General features: G+C 39.8%; 1 protein-coding gene across 2 annotated transcripts in view; it reads right to left on the reverse strand.

The window, feature by feature from the left end:
* Nucleotides 1-6,985: 6,985 nt before the first annotated feature.
* Nucleotides 6,986-18,713, reverse strand: part of ADAMTS18 (ADAM metallopeptidase with thrombospondin type 1 motif 18) — a 205,783-nt gene continuing 194,055 nt past the window's right edge. The window contains exons 20-22 of one of the 2 annotated variants that reach the window (XM_007477046.3): nt 16,886-17,098; nt 12,962-13,109; nt 6,986-11,183 (exon numbers count right to left, since the gene is read on the reverse strand). In XM_007477046.3, coding sequence (XP_007477108.3) covers nt 11,065-11,183; nt 12,962-13,109; nt 16,886-17,098 — 480 coding nt within the window. In that variant the 3' untranslated portion in view covers nt 6,986-11,064. The other variant, XM_056796391.1, reaches the window with a different exon arrangement.

Genomic DNA, 18,713 nt, shown 5'->3' on the forward strand with positions numbered 1-18,713 from the left:
TGATTTTCACCCCTTAGCCATTAAACCAATTCTGAGTCTCTATTACTGTTAGTTAGACTCTCTCTTCATCCTGATTCACTGTCAACTGTGTTGTTAAAGTCTATAAATGGCATTAGTCTAGTAAAATGGACTTTTTAAAATGCTTTTTAAAAAAGGCAATGCTGTTACTCTGACACAGCATCTTTATTTGTCAACTCTTACCTTCTGTCTTAGAACTGATCAGTTCTAAGGCAGAAGAGTGGTAAGGGATGGTAACAGACATTAAGTGACTTGCTTAGGGTCACAAAGCTAGTGAATGTTTAAGGCCAGTTTTGAACTCATAAAAATGAATCTTTCTGATTCCTTGCCCAGTGCTCTCTCCACTCTGCCACCTAGCTGTCTTTCTATTACAGTCAGTTACACATGCTAGGTGGCACAGTGAATAGAACAGCGGGTCTGGAGTTAAGAAGATGTGAATTCAAATTTGGTCTCAGATATTTGCTTAGCTGTACGACCCTGGGCAAGCCATTTTAGCTTTATCTTAGTTTCCCCATCTGTAAAATGGGGCTAAAAATAGCACCTAACTTCCAGGATTGTTGTTAGGATTAAATTAGATGGTCATTGTAAATTCTTTGCACAGCACCTGATGTTTGGAAAGCATCATATTAATGTTAGCTATTATTATTAATAATAATTTTGGTTACAAACTCCCTATTTACCATATTTGGTGTGTTATTTACAGTCCAGAGACTATTCTTTCTGATTGAGGAAACAGAAACAAAATAAGAATTCATCAGCTCCTCAACCACCCACAGCATTCTTCCTATTCCTTCATTTCTCCTCCTTACCTAATATAGCTTTAAAATGCTGTTTTTATAAGATTTTTGCTGTCCTTAGCTTTTGTCATCTGCTTCAGCACATTCTAAGTCTTTGGGGTCAGAGGACTATGCCACAGTTTTGCATTTGTTCTCTCATGTATTCTGTGCATTTATTTCACTTATTCTTTTTGTTCAAACAGTCAGTGAGTATTAATTAAACACCTTCTATGTACCAAGTACTGTGCTAAGTGCTGAGATGAAAAGAAAGACAAAATGTGGTCCTTGATCTCAAGCAGCTGATATCTAATGGAGAAGGCAATATTCCAAACATTCTACATGTAAGATACACGTAGCCAATGAAGGCGATCTCACAGAGAAGCTCTGGTGATGGGAGAGGAAATTCTGGAACTGGGAAAAGCCTCCTGAAGGAGGGAGGAACAGAAATTGAGCCTGGAAGGAAGCTAGGGAAACCAGGTAGCAGAGCACAACAGGAATGCGAGTAAAGTAGAAGGCTGGGAAGGTAGGAAAGGGCTTTCACTGTTAGAAGACCATCTTTGATCCTGGAGGGAAGAGGGAGCCAGTTGTTGCTTTATTTTCTTCAGCTGTGTTTATTGCTGCATTTCTCAGCATAAACTGATCTCGTATTTTTTTAAATAAATATTTTTTTGAACACTTAAAAAAAAATCTGAGTAGGAGAGCAACATGATCAGCCATATTACCTCACCTCATTGGAGGATGAATTGGAATGAGGAGAGGTGTAAGGCAGAGAGGGCAAGCAGAAGGCTATTACAAGAGTCTAGGCATGAGGTGACGAGAGTCTGTACCACAGCAATATTTGTGCGAGTGGAAAGATGGGGATGTATGTGTGAAGGCTAGAATGCTTCAGATTCAATTCAAGTATAACCTTATACATCCACATGAATCTTTTCCTGAACTCCTTCTCCTATTTCCTAGTGCCCCCCTTTACCAAATTACCTTATTCTGTAGTTGATATATAAATATATATAAGATGTATTATATGTAACATACATGTGAGATATGCAAGATATGACATATAATATATACATGCATATTTATATATTGGTATTCATGTTGTCTCTCCTGATAGAATATGAGCTTTTGGAGGGCAGGAACTGTTTTGTTTCATTTTCTACTTTGTAGCTCCAGCACTTAGCACAAGAGTCTGGGCACACAGTTGGGGCTTAATAAATCCTAATGATTAGTTTTTTTATTCTCTGTCTCTCTTTCTGTTTCCCTCTTTCTGTCTCTCTCTCTCTCCCTTTCTCTTTCTCTGTCTGTCTGTCTCTGTCTTTCACTCACTCTCTCTCTGTCTCTCTGTCTCTCTGACTCTCTCTCTCACTCTCTCTCAAAGCCCTTACCTTACATCTTAAGAATCAACACAGAAGCAGAAGAGTAGTAAGGGCTAGGCAATTGGGGGTAAATGCCTTGCTCAGGATCACATAGCCAGGAAGTGTCTGAGATCAGGCTGAAACCTAGGACCTCCCATCTCCAGGCCTGAGCCACCTCGCTGCTCTATCTTTATGCCTTATAAAAAATATGAATTAGTCCTGTAGATTGACATCACTTTTTTTCAGACATTCCCCTTTTTCTCGCCTCAGTAGAATTGCTTTTCTGTATCATTCTTTAAAGCCTTCTGTTTCCCCAGGTTGACTTCCTCTGTATAATTCCTGACCATGAGATCCTACAAGTTCTGTCTTTGAATCCTTTGATATCTTCCTTCCCTTGAGCTAGAGTGTCCTTAAGACTATGCCCAGCTTTAAAACCTTTTCTATCATAGATTCTAAGATATAGTGGCCAAAAGCATAGTCATTTCCCCTTAAAGTTCCTAACATTTCCACATTAGCTATCAGTTCCCCCTGTGAGTAATAATTGGTTCCCAAATACATAGCCTCTTGTTGGTTCCTCCTTTTTAAGGACAACATTATCAATAGGACAAGACAAGAAAGTCCTCAGTGTTCTACTATTGACAGAAGTTCAGATACTTCTACCATTTAACTCTGACTGATTTCCCATCACAGTATTATGATATGTCTCAATGCCAGGGTTATGATTTTTTTTAGCTAAATTTCTACTATTTTCTGATCCGATGGTCTTTAGTAGAGTCAAGACAACCAGCTCATACTTCCTGCATGTTAGGCACTGTTCTAAACCCGGGGAATACAAATGTAATGAGAAAGAAAGACAATCCCTTCTTTCAAGTAGCATACCTTCCAAATGGGAAAAGCAATATATAAAATTAAATTGAAAAGGGATAAACAGGAAGAGACGAAGGCACTAGTGCTGGGGGTGTTGTAGAGAAAATTTGACAGAGTCAGTAATGCAACCTGGAAAGAAATGAAGACAGTGCTGGCTAGGGCTTCCTCCTTAAAATGGAAGTTCTAGGAGAAACCATTCAATATCAGGGGGAAAGGGGGCAGGGATGGAGGGTTCTTCCAATGTGTAAAATCCAGAAACAGAATTTGCTTTCAAGGTGAAGAGGAATTTGGGAAATTGTAAGCAAAGCCTGGGAGAGTCAGGAGTATAGCCTAGATGATTAAGATGGTTGATGATGTAAAAATTAAAATTACATCTCAAATAATAAAAATATCATATTTTAGGAGGTTTATTAAATGATCATTAGAAATCAAGGAACAAAGAGGATACAAAATTAAAAGACCATGTGCTCATGGCTGATTAGCCATTTCAAAATCCCCACCTTACCATCATCACTGCTGGCTGCAAGCCAAAAGAAGAGGCTGGACTCTCCCTGTCCTCACATTATATCCTCTGTCTACAGGAAGTATATAATGACAGGAAGTCAGTGGGCTCTTGGGAAATGTAGTTCCCCTTTAGGGTAACAGATTTTCAATTATACAATAACAATATCATATCTATTCCTACCTTGGTTGATCTTTATCCAAATTTTCTGCTCCATCTTTTCCAAAACTAGTTCCTGGATTTCTTTACATGGATACGCCTTCTTAAAACACACTGCTTCCTCCCAGCCCTCACCTTTTATCTAGCATGTTACTTTTGAATAAGGCATATCATTTTCTCTATATTCCAATCATCACTCCAATCCAGGAATGTACTAGCTAATTTTTAACAATTACCTCTCCCCCCGACCCCCCAAATAGTCACAACACACTTTTAATTTGCATTAACATTTTCTCTATCACTTTTCCTTACTAACCCTTACCTTCTGTCTTGGAATCAATACTCTGTATTGGTTCTAAGGCAGAAGAGTGGTAAGGACTAGGCAACGGGGGTTATGTGAGTTGCCCAGGGTCACACAGCTAGGAAGTATCTGAGGCCAGATTTGAACCAAGGATTCTAGAGCATAGGACCCATCTCTAGGCCTGACTCTCAATCTACTGAGCTACTTAGCTCCCCTCTCCATCACTTTTCAAAGTCTAGACAATAAAATAATAATAATAAATCAAGTCCTGATGTATTTTTTTTTTGCTAATTTCCAAGGGAAAATGCTCACATTGAAAATCTCAGCTCTCAGAGCCAGTCTGAGCTGACTCCAGCATACCCTTGTTCCTATCTCATCATGTCTTTGTAATACCTACAAAATTTCCTTTTTTTTTTGCATTAGCATCTTCAGTTCACCAAGATTGCTATCCATTCTTTATGTGTTCAATCTCAATAAATCCTTCGCTACTACATCTAATACTTTTCTTCTTGGCATTCATCTTCTTTTTACTTTCTGCAACTTTCAACCCTGTTGACCACCCTCTTTTTGACTCTCTTTTCCTTTGGCCTCCATAACATGGCTTTCTCCTAGTTCTCTATGTGATTTCTTAGTTTTTGCCAGTTCATTTATCATTACCTACTGTTTTCACCCTCCACTCCTTCCTCCTATCCCAGATCTCCAGCACTTAGTCATGGATCCTCTTAGCTTTTCTCTATATGCCATTTCCCTTGGTGATCTCATTTGATCCAAAGATCTCAATTCTCATCTCTAGTCAGAAGATTCCTAAATCAATATATTCAATCCTAATTTCAATTGTCATCTCTGGTCCTACATTTTAAACCACATAATAGACATTTCCATATGGACGTTCCATTGTCATCTCAAATTCAAGAGTTCCAAAATAGAATGAATCATCTTGCTTTCTTCTTTTTCTAATTTTCTAACATCCTCCTCCCTGTGGCCCAGGTTTGTAAGCTTAAAGTATTTCTACTCTTCCTTCTCCTTTTTCTTCACCTCCATATCCAAATCACCTCCATGTCTAAACTCCTGTCAATTCTACCTCCATACCTTCTTTGCAATCTTTTCCCTTCTTTACACTCCTGTGTCCATGACTCTACTTCAGATTCTCAGCACATCTTGCCTGGATTATTGTAATGATATACTGGGCAGCAAGGTGGTGGTTAGTGGATAAAGTGCTGGGCCTGGAGACAGGAAGCCTCATCTCCCAGAGTTCAAATCTGGCCTCAGAAACTTAACAACTATGTGATCCTGGGCACCCTGTTTGCCTCAGTATTCTCATCTGTAAAATGAACTGCAAAAGGAAATGGCAAACCACTCTAGTATCTTTGCTAAGAAAAACCCAAATGGGGTCATGACTGAAACAAGGGAACAGAAAAAAATGATATATATTATTTGTCAACAATTAATGATCCCTTGCTTTTTGGTTCAGATGGCAGGGATCTAAATGTTCTGTTCCCCCTTTCCCCAATTAGTCTATTGATAAGACAGCCCATTTACTTTCCTTTATCCTTGCTACATGAGTCACATCTTCAAAATCTGGCCCTCAGGACCATGTAATATCCATTCAAGAGTATAGTATGGCATAGTATAAAAAACTTTAAATTTGAGAGTCAGAAGAATTAGGACCCAGGCATGGCATTGTTATTTACTAACTGTATGACCTGGGACAAATCTCTCTAGTCTTAAGTTTCTTGCCTTGTAAAAGGAAGGGGTTTGATTCAATGAGATTTAAGTGTCCTTATGTCCTACTATCAGATTTATAAGGTATATCCCCACTCTGAAATTCCATGTTCCAAGGCCCCTTGAAGTTTTAATATTCTATGTCCCAAAGTTCCTTTTAGTTCTGATATTGTTTTATTTCTCAATAAAGTTCTGGTCATGCCATAATAAGCCGATATACTTGCTTTCCCCATGGACCAGTTCCCAAAATAGAATGCTCAGTAATCTTGTGACGTTTCCTTAACAGAAATTTTAGGATAAGAAGAAAGGAGAAGGGGGGCGGCTTAATTATTGGGGAGATGACTTAAGTCAATACCCTGCAACATAGTTGTATTTAACAATGGATACCAAAACTATTCCTTATGTCAACTACAGAGAGGCACTTTGAATACCATGAATTTAGACAAATTCATAGATTCTTTGAGCTGAAAGTGCTTTAAATGACCATCCGTCCTAACCCAAAGCTAAGGAGGAATCTTGTCTGTGTCCTTCCTGGTACATGATCCTTCAATCTTTGGTGTAAAAACTCTAATGGTGATGAGCTCATTATCTTCTGAAGAAATTCATCCCATTTTAAAAGACAATTATAATTGTTAGAAGGTTTCTACATCCATCCCCAGAACCTAATTCTGTCCCTCAATGACTCACACCCATCCTATTTCTAGCCTATCGGGCCAATTCCTGGCTCTTTTTATGACTAACAAGGTGATCTTGGGCAAGTTAGTTCTTCCTGTGCCTCAGTTTCCTTTAAAAAAAATGGAACATTTGAACAGGATGGTCTCTAAGATCTTTTCCAGGTCCAAGTCTTTGAATTCCAAAATCTCTTCTATATGACATGAAGTACTTGAAGGAAGTGGTCATGTCTTTACTAATAGGATGTGGTAGATCAAAGGACCCCTTGGGAGGGCCATAGAAATACAAGGACCCCAGCCCCCTCTTTTATAAGCAAACAACTGCATGACACCTTGGATTATAGGATCTAGAGATACGAGAGAACTTAGAGATTTTCTATTCCAACCCTCATATAACAGGAGAAGAAATTAGGGCCAAGTAGAGCCGTGCCATGCTACCAGGTAATGGAATATATCAGCCTTAAACAAAAGCTCTTTGTGTCTAGTCAGAGACTCTCTTCACAACCTCAGGACTGCTTTTTTAAACCTGCTGAGCTTGTAGTCAACACTGACCTTTTCCTTTGTCCTTGACATTCAAGGTTAGTTCAGTGATTCAAATAACTTTAACAAGATTCAAATATAAGGAAACAGAGTCCTTTATTGTTAAACTTACAGAAGAATTAAATACCATGCCTATATGTTGATTTTTAAAAATTCCATAACATAGTTTTATTCAACATATCTCTTTCTAATGAACATCACCCACTTTAGGGAGCAAGTGCAAACAGAGGACAGGTTATGAGTTAATAAATTATTCTTTACATCAAGTTATAAAATAGTCATTATGAAAACAATTTTCCTGGGGATGGGAGGGGGGAATCCAATGTGCATTGTTTTTGTTTTTAAATAATACAACCATTTATACTTCAAATCAAGCTAAGGAGATAATTATCATGTCTTGGATAATATTAAAAAAAAACCCAGTCCCCATTTGGAGAGTTACAAAGGGAACCATTCATTTTAACTGACCACTGTCTAGTTGGCTATACTGAACTAGCCAATCTTTATTTGAACTGATGCCTCAGCGGCAGAGAACTGGGGCAACATTCATAAAACAAGAAAAAAAAGTTGTGGGATGAAATGAAACAACATAAACACACATCCTTTGAACAAAACCTCCAAAAATTATAGATGGACACAGGCCTGCTGCTTTATGGGTTTGGGCAAATAGGCTGGTGTGCTTCCAACTGAAAAACTATTTTAAGGATGATAGCCTCTCCACCAAGGCCTCCTCCACCATAGATGTCTCTTCCTAAGGAGAAGGTGATACCTCCCCTTGCCAACTTGCCAGTTTGGATTGGTAATCCCTGGGAGGTACCACAAAGCTGGAAAGGCATCAAATAATGGCTAATGACAGACTCTCTAGCTTAGTTCTGAAGGCTCATCAGTAGTGGGTTTAGCCACCAAGGAATGGATTTCTAGGCCACAGAGACACATGAAACCACTTACAAAGGTATGGACAGGCTTGAGTCCCAGCCCATGGCAAATATATATATATTGATCTAAAATTTATATTACCTTAAACACCAAACTCAGTCCTCTGCATAAAAAATTATTTACTAAATGTTTGTTGAATTAATTGAAATTGACTTTAGTATCAGACAGGCTCCTTTACAAATGAATCTGGACCTGTGGAAGCCTGAGCGTAGATGATAGGGTCTTGTAAAGTGGTAGGGAGGAATGTAACAAAATTGGAATAGTTCATCATTTATTTAAATGTAAGTACTTGCAGAGCAAGTATACTGTTAAGTAAATGGAATTTGACTTGAAATAGGGAGTTTAAGACCACGTTACATGAACATGAAGTAACTGGAGATATTTAATCTGGAGAATAAAAGACCAGGGAGGACATAGTAGCTCTCTTCAAATATCTGGTATCTGAAGAGCTGTTATGTGAAAAAGAGACTAGATTGATTCTGGTTGACCACAAAAGTCAGAACCAAGAAAAATGGGTAGAAGTTAGAGACAGACAGATATAGGCTTGATTTAAGATAAAAAAATTTTTTTAACTGCCTCAGGCAAGATTTGGAGGAGATTCATGTATTCCGGACTAAATGGCTTCTTCTGAGGTCCTAAACAGCTCTGGGATTCTAGGATTCTGCATCGAATGTATAATCTGGAATGTATAAGCTCCATGGAACCTGGGATTCTCGTATTTAAAATTTTTATTTTTCCCATTGCTCAGTGGCAACTACGTGGCTCATTGGATAGAGTGCTGGACCTGGAGTCCAAAAGACTCATCTTCTTGAGTTCAAATCTGGCCCCAGACACTTACTAGCTGTTTGACCCTGGGCAAGTCATGTAACCCTATTTGCCTCCAGTTTCCTCATCTGTAAAATGAGGTGGAGAAGGAAATGGCAAATCTCTCCAGTATCTTTGCCAAGAAAACCCAAAGTGGGATCACAAAGAGTCAAATATGACCTAAAATGACTGAATTGCTCAGAATTGTATTCTACATGCAGGAAAACTGTACTGTGTATTTGAAGTCCCCTATTAGGTTGCAAGCCTTTAAGGAAGGGGACTGAATGGAAAGAGTGCTGAATTTTTACTTGGAACACCATAGCCTGAATCCCAGCTGCCACTTACTAACCATTCGAACTTGATCAAGTTTCTTGAATTCATGGGCTTCATTTTATCCTTTATAAAATGATAGAATAGGACTAGATGATCATCAAAGTCCCTTCTAAGGCATAAGTAGTATAACTTTATTTAAAGAAGAATCTGATTTCTTCTAGGTTGCTGTAAAGTCTGGAAGATTTGAGATGGGTCAGGAATAGCCAGGAACCATAGATGAAAGTTATAGGGAGGCAGATTTTAGCCCAGCAGACAAATAAAAAATTCCTAACAATAAGAGCTATTCAGAAATGGGAAAGTACTGCCTTGTGCCTTGTAAGGTAGTGAGTTCCCAGTCACTAGATGGTTTCTGAGGTCCCTTTTAACTAATCACATCTGATTCCATGACTTAGCTTGCTGGTTTGCTCAGCACTGAGCTAGGGTTCTTATGGAGAAGGTGCTTAATAAATACTTAAATGAACTGTTTCAAATGTGGAACTATCTTGAGATGACATGGGGGTGAGGAGGAGTGAGAACTTGTAATTTATAAATTATTCAAAGTGCAAAGTTTAATTGACCAATTGTTTATATACCCTGTTTCCAGAATGTTTTTAGAAAATGCTTCCCAGGTGACTGTTAAAATGTTCCAGCCTTGGAACAGGCAGAAGATATGCTCCCAAGCCACCCCAACAGTCCCTCTAGAAGCCCCAGGAGACGTAATACGCCCCCTGTGCAGTTTTATGGTCAGGATGTTCCCGTGGCTCCGGTTAGTGGAGGTCTTGCATCCAGGGCCTGTCGGGCTCTGACCGAGTCTCAGGCTGAGAAGTGAAAAGGTTCTTATTGCAGCCTCTGACACCCACTTGCTGTGTGATCTTGAATGAGCCCTTTTGTTTCTATATGCCGGCGTTTCCTCAGCTGTAAAACGAAGGAGCTGGAGTCCACCTGGATGGGACAACCTCTGGAATAGTGGCTTCAGCACTGGTTACCACATATCAGAAAGGATAGGAACAAGCTAGCGCTCATCCAAAGCAGCATGACTAAGGTGGAGAGGAGCCCAGAGATCAAGCTATCCAAGGCTCACCTGGAGGAATTGAGGAGGCAGAAAAAACAATATCCGATTGCTGTTTTCGAGTGGCTGAAAGATAGTGATGTGGAAGAGAGACTGGGATTTTCTCCTTGGCCTCAAAGGATAAAATTGGAAGAAATTAGTGGAAGATGTGTAAAGGCAGATTTAAACTTGACAAAAAAAATTTTTTTTTGACAATTTAGAACTGACCCAAAGTGGAAGAGGCTTTCTTCAGAGGTAGTGAACTCCCCATCACCGGGGGTCTTCTAAGCAAAGACTGGATAATATTTGTGAGGAAAGCAAGGCTGGGGTTGAACTACGAGACAGCTGAGATCCATTCCCACTCTGAGATTCTGTAGCTCAATGGTTCCTTTCAGTTCTATCTGTGACTTGGTGAATCTCCAAGGAGAGGAGTTTCCTCAGTTGACTCAATAGGTCCTTTTGACAGATGTGGAAATGGTTAAATAGTTCCGTTTTTGTCAGTGACTCAGTATATCTTGGTGTGATAGAACAGTATGCTCCAAAGGACAGCTGAGGCTGACAGGATTTCCTGAGAGGGAATCCATCACATCTTCTGGCAAGGGCTCTGAAGTGGGCATGGTTTATCGACATGACAATTCTCTGTCCTTTAAGCACTTTGCTGTGGCTACATGCCTGCAGCCCCGTGCTCCACTTGCTTGTTAGGTACTCTGAGGGACCCAGCATAGGGTGTTCACTGGTTCCTTTGTGGGTAAAAGGGGAGCTCGAACCTACCCAAATCCCCAACAGGCATTGTTCTAAGATTGAGAGGCAGAACAGGGCAGTGGTAAGAATAATGGATCTGGAGCCGGATGACCTGGGTTTGGGTTTGGGCTATGTCACTTGCCAGGTCTGTGACTTGGGCCAAGTCACCTCTCTTCTTTTTCCCCAGGTCTCAGATTCTTCTTCTCTGAAACGGGGATAAAATCCTTGTACTACCTACCTCACGAGGCTGTTTTTGGGAAAGCATTTGTAAACCTTATAGCACTAAAGAAATAGGAGTTGTTATTGTCATCGTCATCACCGGTTCTTCCTTGAGCATGACTTGCAGCACTGTTTGCCGTAAAACTTGTGGTTGCAGACGCCATGTTGTGGAACCAGATGGCACCAGCTAAAGAAATCCACACAGGGTGGCTCATCTAAAAAGAGAACATCCCAGTCAAATGATTGCCAGAAATCTCTAGTCATTTGCCCCAGAGCCAAATTTATCCTGGTAATCACTGGGACCTGATTTTGACTATGTTTCCCATCATTTTCATCTCCCTAGAGAGACAATTGTGTCCTAATGTATTGATAATCAGAAATATTGGATTACAATCTCAGCTATGCCACAAACTTGCTGTGTGGCCTTGAAACAGATGATGACTAAGGTCCCTTCCATTCTATGTTCCAAGTTCACTCCCAGCTGTGACATTCCAGATTCCTTCTACTTTGGATACTATAAGTTCCCAAAAGTGTCATCTACTCTATCAAGTCACTTTATCTCAGACTTTCTCTTGTTTAAGGTCCCTTCCAGCTGTGACATTCTATGCTCTGGTGTTCTTTCTAGCCCTGACACATTATGTCCTAACTTCTGTGGTCTCTGACAACTTTAAAATTTTTATTTTAAATTTTCTTTTATTTTTTTCTTACTTACATGTAAAAACAGTTTTTAACAGTTGTCTTCTGACATTTTGCGATTCATATTCTCTCTCTCCTTCCCTCCCTGAGAGGGTAATTAGTCTGATATAGGCTATACCAGGCTATATATATCTTTCATGCAATATATATTTCCACAGTCCTTATATGCCATATCAGAAGGCATGTATCACACATACAATAACAGACTCATAAAGGAAATAAAGTGAACGATGGTGCGCTTTGATCTGTAATCTCTCTGACAACTTTTGAAGCCCTTCATCAGCTGACCCTTCCTTACCTTTCCAGTCGTCCAGCATTTTACAACCCTTTATATACTCTATGGTGCATCAACACTGGCTTTTGTATTGAGCTCACTCTCCAGGGTAACACAACAATCTGTACATTTATGGCACTACAAAATATAAGTTAATTATTGTCATTCCACTAGTCTTTTTGTGCCACTTCATGCTAAGGAAGACACTCTGAGCTCTCTCTCTTTTTAAATATATTTACCTCCTGCCTTGGAATCAAAACTAAGTATTGGTTCTAAGGCAGAAGATTGGTAAAGGCTGGGCAATTGGGGTTAAGTTATTTGCCCAGGGTCTCATAGCTAGGAAGTATCTGAGGCCAGATTTGAACCCAGGACCTTTTGCCTCCAAACCTGGCTCTCTATCCATTGGGCCACCTTCTCCCTTCTTTTTTCTTATACTGTTCCCCATGCCTGGCATATCCATCCCTCTCCCTTCTCATTTATTAGGCCACTTTCTTGATATGCCACAAAAGGGGGTTCACATGCAGATACAGATTAGCCACGGTGACAACTGAGGTCCTTCCCAAACCTGATATCCTATGATTATTATAAAATCTTATTTATACATTAATTCAAGAAGCATTTTAAAGTGCCTACTATTTGGCAGATGCTAGGGTTGGTACCTAGAGAATCAAGGATATTGTTGAGCTTAATAAAAACTTGGTTGACTAAAGAAAACAATCCCATCCTCAGGGAATTTAAATTCAATTAAATCTCTATAATATCTTCCATTCTATTTTTCATACTAGAATAGTCATGTCTGCATTGAATTTATTTTGCTAAAAGATCTTGAGAAGGTGGGGGTAAGGTCTAGGTTATTTTTGACACCCCAGATTGCCTAGCACAGGGCTCCAAATGCACAATATGTACTTAATGTCTGATGAACGAAAAAGAGGAAAGGATTAAATGGGTCAAATTCCAGGATATATTGATACATGTCAAATATTTCTGAGAAATATATAAAATTCAAGTTGCAGGTCTTGCTACCTCTCTTTGTTGGCATGGGGCAAAAGTTGGTGTTACAGGCTCGGACAGCTGATGGCTTTTGGTGGACCAGACAGCTGGCTGTGGGCCGACCTTCCTGGAGACACTGCACTGCTCTGGTCTGTAGGCCACCTCCACACGTCACTGTGCACTGCAGGAGGGGGAAAACGTGGAGAGTCAGCAATTAAGACGGTGGTCTTTGGGATGATTAGTAGGAGGAGAACGAGAAGAGAAGGAGGAGGAGAAGGAAGAGGAAGAGGCAGAGGACCACAAGAAATTTCTGGAGAAGTTAAAACATCGAAGCTGAAAATGCCCCCAGAAGAGAAAATGTTTGAACTGAAAGGGCACTGTTATGGGCCACGATACAGGTGGTAACAGAGAGACTTGAATTAACTTCCCAAATTCCTTCAGTGCTGGACAGGATTATTGTGAGCTGTTCAAATTAACTTTGTCCTCAGATGGACTGATTTGGGACCTAGCTGTTTGAGCCCTTTGGGCAAATAGGATATAAAGGCTCTAAGATGCTGGCAATGAGCTCTGGAGACTCCAGAGAATTTCCTTGTTCATTGTTCTTAACCTCCTTGCCAAGACTTTTATCTGCTTTTATCTTCTTATGACCTACTTTTTAACTGCCTTGGGAACTGCTTTTTACCTGAGGGCAGCTGCATTTGTTTTTATTAAATGGATTATTTACTTAAACCTTCAGGCTCTGGGTGATCCATTATATGAGATATTAAACCATGACAGGACAGGGGCTTAGAACAAAGTGTCAGAAAGGGTAGGTAGGACCTTTAGAACATAAAACATAACATTTTAGACCTGGAAGGCAGGCTTGTAAAATGTAAATTATTGGAGCTTTAAGGGCTTTTAGAATAGAAATTTATAATTTATAATATAAATGGGGAGGACCTTAGGGATCATCTAGTCCAAGCCCTTCATTTTATAAAGAAACTGGAGTACTAAGAGGGGAAGTTACTCGCCTAATGTCAAATCTTATTTATTTTTGTATACCCCAGAGTGCCCAGTATATATTGCTTTCTCGATCCTAACATTAAGCTATAGTCCTCTTCAAATGATGGTCTCATGGATGATTGAGGAGAAGAAAGAGATGGAGGATAAATAAGGATGTTATTTCTATGAGAAGTTTTATAATAGCTATGCATGTTTTTATTAATTTTGTTCCACAGAGAGAATATTTTTTAAAAGATTAGTGATCAGTTCCACAAGCTGTGTGACATAAGAAAAAGAGCACTGGTCAGTTTGAAAGTCAACATCTACCTGTTTTGTTCTTCACCACCTCCTACTAACCCACACACTTTAAAAAAGCAACTTGTGTTGCAACATTTGTTTCAAGGAGAGAATCAACAGATCATATTCAGTGTCTGGAATAAATTGCTATATTAAAAAACTACTGGATCTAGAATCAGAAGACCTAGATTAAAATCCTAGCCCTATTCCTTGTCAATCATGTGACCCAGGCAAGTCATTTTCTCCTAAGTCAATTTCTCCATCAGTAAGATGAGGTGGTTGGACTAGATGGCTTCTGTCTATTCTAGCCCTAAATGAAAGGATCAAATCTGAACATCTTGGCCAGATGCAATATGTCTGTTGTCTAGAGGGATGGGCGTCCCAAAGACTCGCAGATGCTAAGCAGCACCAAAGCTATTCTCAGGAATGCAGAGATAACTGCAGGCACAACTAGTAATTAATCACATGGGATTAAAAAACTGCAGGTAATCCTTGCACATGCAACAGCCTGATTTCTCTTTGAGAAAAAGTTGGGGTGCCCCAAAGCTGAGTAGGTGATGAGGTGCTTAGACAGTACACTCATTTACAACAGCATCCCCTTCTACTGAGCCATAGGCATACCCAAGAAGGCCCCCTTCTAATGTCTAAGGCTTGAGGTGGAGGCAAGGGGAGGTGGGGGAACATGATGCCCAAATTCATCCCAAGCCCATTTTCTCAGAATAGTTTTGTCACATGGATCCTTTCCATCAGGGTATTTCTAGGAGCAAGTCTTAGCCTGGTAAGAGTTTTTTCTCTGTCACTGCCAAGTATTATCAATAAAATGTAGTGGGAAAATTATAGAGTTTGAATGCTTTGACCCTAATCCCAGCTAGTGGCTATGCAACTGTATCCTGGGCCACAGGATACAGCTTTAAGACGGTTTCCTCTTTATTTATATGAAGGTGTTAAATAAGATATTTGTTAAGTAAGGTCCTTTCCAGCTTAGACAATCTGCTGTTCTACACACCTATTGGCCCTGGTCTGGGAGTCAAAAGAACAGGCTTTGAATGCTGGATTTGCCATTTACCAACTGTGTGACCAGGAGCAAGTCAATGCTACCCCCTAGGTCTCAGAGTCTATTTATAAAAAGAGGCAGATGGGTTATAAAGTAGGGGTTCTTAATCTTTTGTGTGTTGTTGACTCCTTTGGCAGTATGATGAAGACTACAGACCCTTTTCAGAAGAAATTTTTTTAAATAATTAAAAGAAATGCTAAATATCTGTTAGAGGCTAGTGAAAGTAAACATGTATTTTTTCCCATTAAAGGTTACTGACCACCTGAAACGTATCCACAGACTACTTGTGGGTTAAGAACTGCAGGATTACGCAACCATTCCGGAAGTGTTAGGGGTAAAACTTACGGTTAGAAGGGAATTGGGAACTATGCCCAAGGGGCTTTAAAAGACTGCCTGCCCTTTGGTCCCGCCATACCACTGCTGGGTTTATACCCCATACAGATAATAAGGAAAAAGACTCGTACAAAAATAGTCATAGCTGTGCTCTTTGTGATGGCAAAAAACTGGGAAATGAGGGGATGCCCTTCAATTGGGGAATGGCTGAACAAATTGTGGTATCTGTTGGTGATGGAATACTATTTTGCCCAAAGGAATAATGAACTGGAGGAATTCCATGTGAACTGGAACAACCTCCAGGAATTGATGCAGAGTGAGAGGAGCAGAACCAGGAGAACGTTGTACACAGAGACTGATACACTGTGGTACAATCGAATGTAATGGACTTCTCTACTAGCAGCGATGCAATGATCCAGGACAATTCTGAGGGACTTATGAGAAGGAACATTATCCATATCCAGAGGAAGAACTGTGGGAGTAGAAACACAGAAGAAAAACAACTGCTTGATCACATGGGTTGATGGGGATATGATCGGGGACGTAGATTCTAAACGATCACCCTAGTACAAATATCAATAATATGGAAATAGGTCTTGATCAATGGATCAATGACACATGTGCTATAGGAGGGGGATGGGGAAAGGGGAGGGAAAGAAAATGAATCTTGTAACCATAGAAAAATATTCTAAATTAAGTAATTAAATAAAAATTTAAAAAAAGAACTGCTGAATTATTATCTCCAAGAATCCTTCTAATGGTGCATGAGAACCTAATTACAATTCCATTCAGTAGGCACATTTTTTTATATTGAATAGAATAGTCTTTCTTCGATAGGCCTCCTCCAGCTATTCCTAACTATGTGATATAGCCCTCCCTAGGAAGCTGCTGTATGGTCAGTGTGAGAGGAATTTCTAAGGGAGGAATTCTGATTAGTCTGAGATAGAAGGAAGGACTCCTTTGACTAATGCCAAAAGGTCCCTTCTTATGAGCTGAAGGGTTAGTTCCCCTGAGAAAGTTTGAGGAGGTGAAAAGATCTCTAGACCAGCAGTCAGGAGATGAGGCTTTGAGTCTTGGCTGCCATTGACCTTCTGGGAGTCTCATCTTCTCTCTGGACCTCAGGTTCTATATCCATAAAATGGAAATGGCAATACTTGTTGGTTCATATCTGACTTTCAAACATTTTTCTGACAATGTCAAGTTCCCTATCCTTCCTGTTCCATCCTGATGTCCCTCCAACTAGCATGTTTACAAGTATAAAGTACTAATAGACTTAGAAGAGGGTGTCCTACCTGTTGCCAAGGGGAAGAATACCATCGGGCAACCAGTGAAGGCCCAGGGGCTATTGGGCAATTTCCTTGGTGACAGGCTTCCTCCAGGTCTATCTTTGGTTTCTTGATGTGACGACATCTGCGCTCTGGGAAAGTCATCAGCTTTCCTGGAAGGCCTTTCTCACTGCATTGTACAACTCTCTTCTTTATACCTGGACCACAGGATGCTGAGCACTAGGGGATGAGAGTAGGGGGTGAGAAAATGACACTCCTTCTCAGTCCTTCTGATTTCCCCAACAAACTGGACTGATTTGGTTTCACCAGATGTTTATACCGTGCAAAAGAGGAAAAGATTCAGAGAACATCTTGCATGAAGCCTTTTTTGATCCCCCCCAAACTGTTAGTGTCCTGCCTCCCAAACTACCTTGTATTTATCTAATCATATCATATATATTGGTTTTTATTTATATTACATGTATGCAGTATGCATTATTATGTAAATACATATATAGACACATATTATTCTACCTTTCATTAGAAATATAAGCCTATCTCAAGTAGAGGTTGTTTTAATCAATTGATCAAAAAATTTTATTAAATGCTTACTATGTGCTAGACATGGAGATAAAAGCTGTGAATCTTAAAAACTACTCAGACTGTACTTTAGAAGATTTTGATTTAGCTATTTCCTTATTGTAACAATGGAGATACTTGGTCTAACAGAACCAGGAATGTCTTGGGAACTTTACGTTACTCCACCCTAATTAGACATACTTTAGGGAAAGATAAAGTTGTAAACTCCTGATTGAACAATGAATGTACTTAACACATACCTTATAGTGAAGCTAGAACCTTAAGCTAGGTGTATTTTCAGATCTATTACAAAAAGGTGTTAAGTACCTGTAAAGGTTAAATTAATCACAAAAAGGTCAAGTAACTCACAAAAGGCAAGCTTAACAAAGAAGTGTGAAGTACCTCAGAAGATATAATCTAACCAGAGAAGGTGAGAACTATAGAGTAGTGAGAACTGAGAATGGACAGTCCTGGAAAAAAGTGTCTACTGTGATTGGTAGTAGTAAAAATTTAGGGGAGGTGACATAAGAGAAAATTCTATTTAAAAAAAGGCTAAAAGTCAGTTCAAGAGATTATTCTGAACTCAGTTCAGAAGATTGGGTTCAGTGAAGGACTGGAACCCAGCTTGGAGACAGTCTTGTGGTGAGTGAAAAGACTGACTCCCTTACCCTTACGCTCAGTGTAGCATACCAGGCATGTTAGCATCTGGAAAGTATGGTTGATGTATTGATATTGTATCCTGTATATGCATTTACCAAACACATGGTCAGACCTTTTAATGTTCATTGTATGGAAAAGGACAGTCCAAAGGACTAGCATAGGATGGGCAAATTCATGGGCTGGGCCTTGACAGCCACGCTGCCTTGGCTCAGAGTACATTCATTTGCAAAGTGCGGGTTGGATTAATCTCCTCCTCTTTGATCTTGTCATTGTCAATTCAACCAATGTTAAGACCTATGCCATGTTACATATTCGTTGATCTCCCAATCCACATTCCTAAAACCTCCAATAAATACTGGGGAACAAGCACGGATTCTCTCTCTTCCCTCCTCTTCTCTTACATTCTTACTTACCTGTATCTTCAAAATGCTCTGTCCTATCGTTTCCTGCTGATCCTCTCGACGATGTTGCCCCCATACTTCCTATTTATTCTCAGTCTCCCTTGACTATAGGAAGTATTAAGGAGTTGGTACTCCACACCTATTCTCTTATTCCCCATATTTCCTCGGAGTTTGTGTTACTCCCCATGTATTATAACTCGTTGTCTTTGAGTCTT

The sequence above is a fragment of the Monodelphis domestica genome, chromosome 1 (assembly GCF_027887165.1).
Source record: "Monodelphis domestica isolate mMonDom1 chromosome 1, mMonDom1.pri, whole genome shotgun sequence".
In the NCBI taxonomy this organism is placed as follows: Eukaryota; Metazoa; Chordata; class Mammalia; order Didelphimorphia; family Didelphidae; genus Monodelphis; species Monodelphis domestica.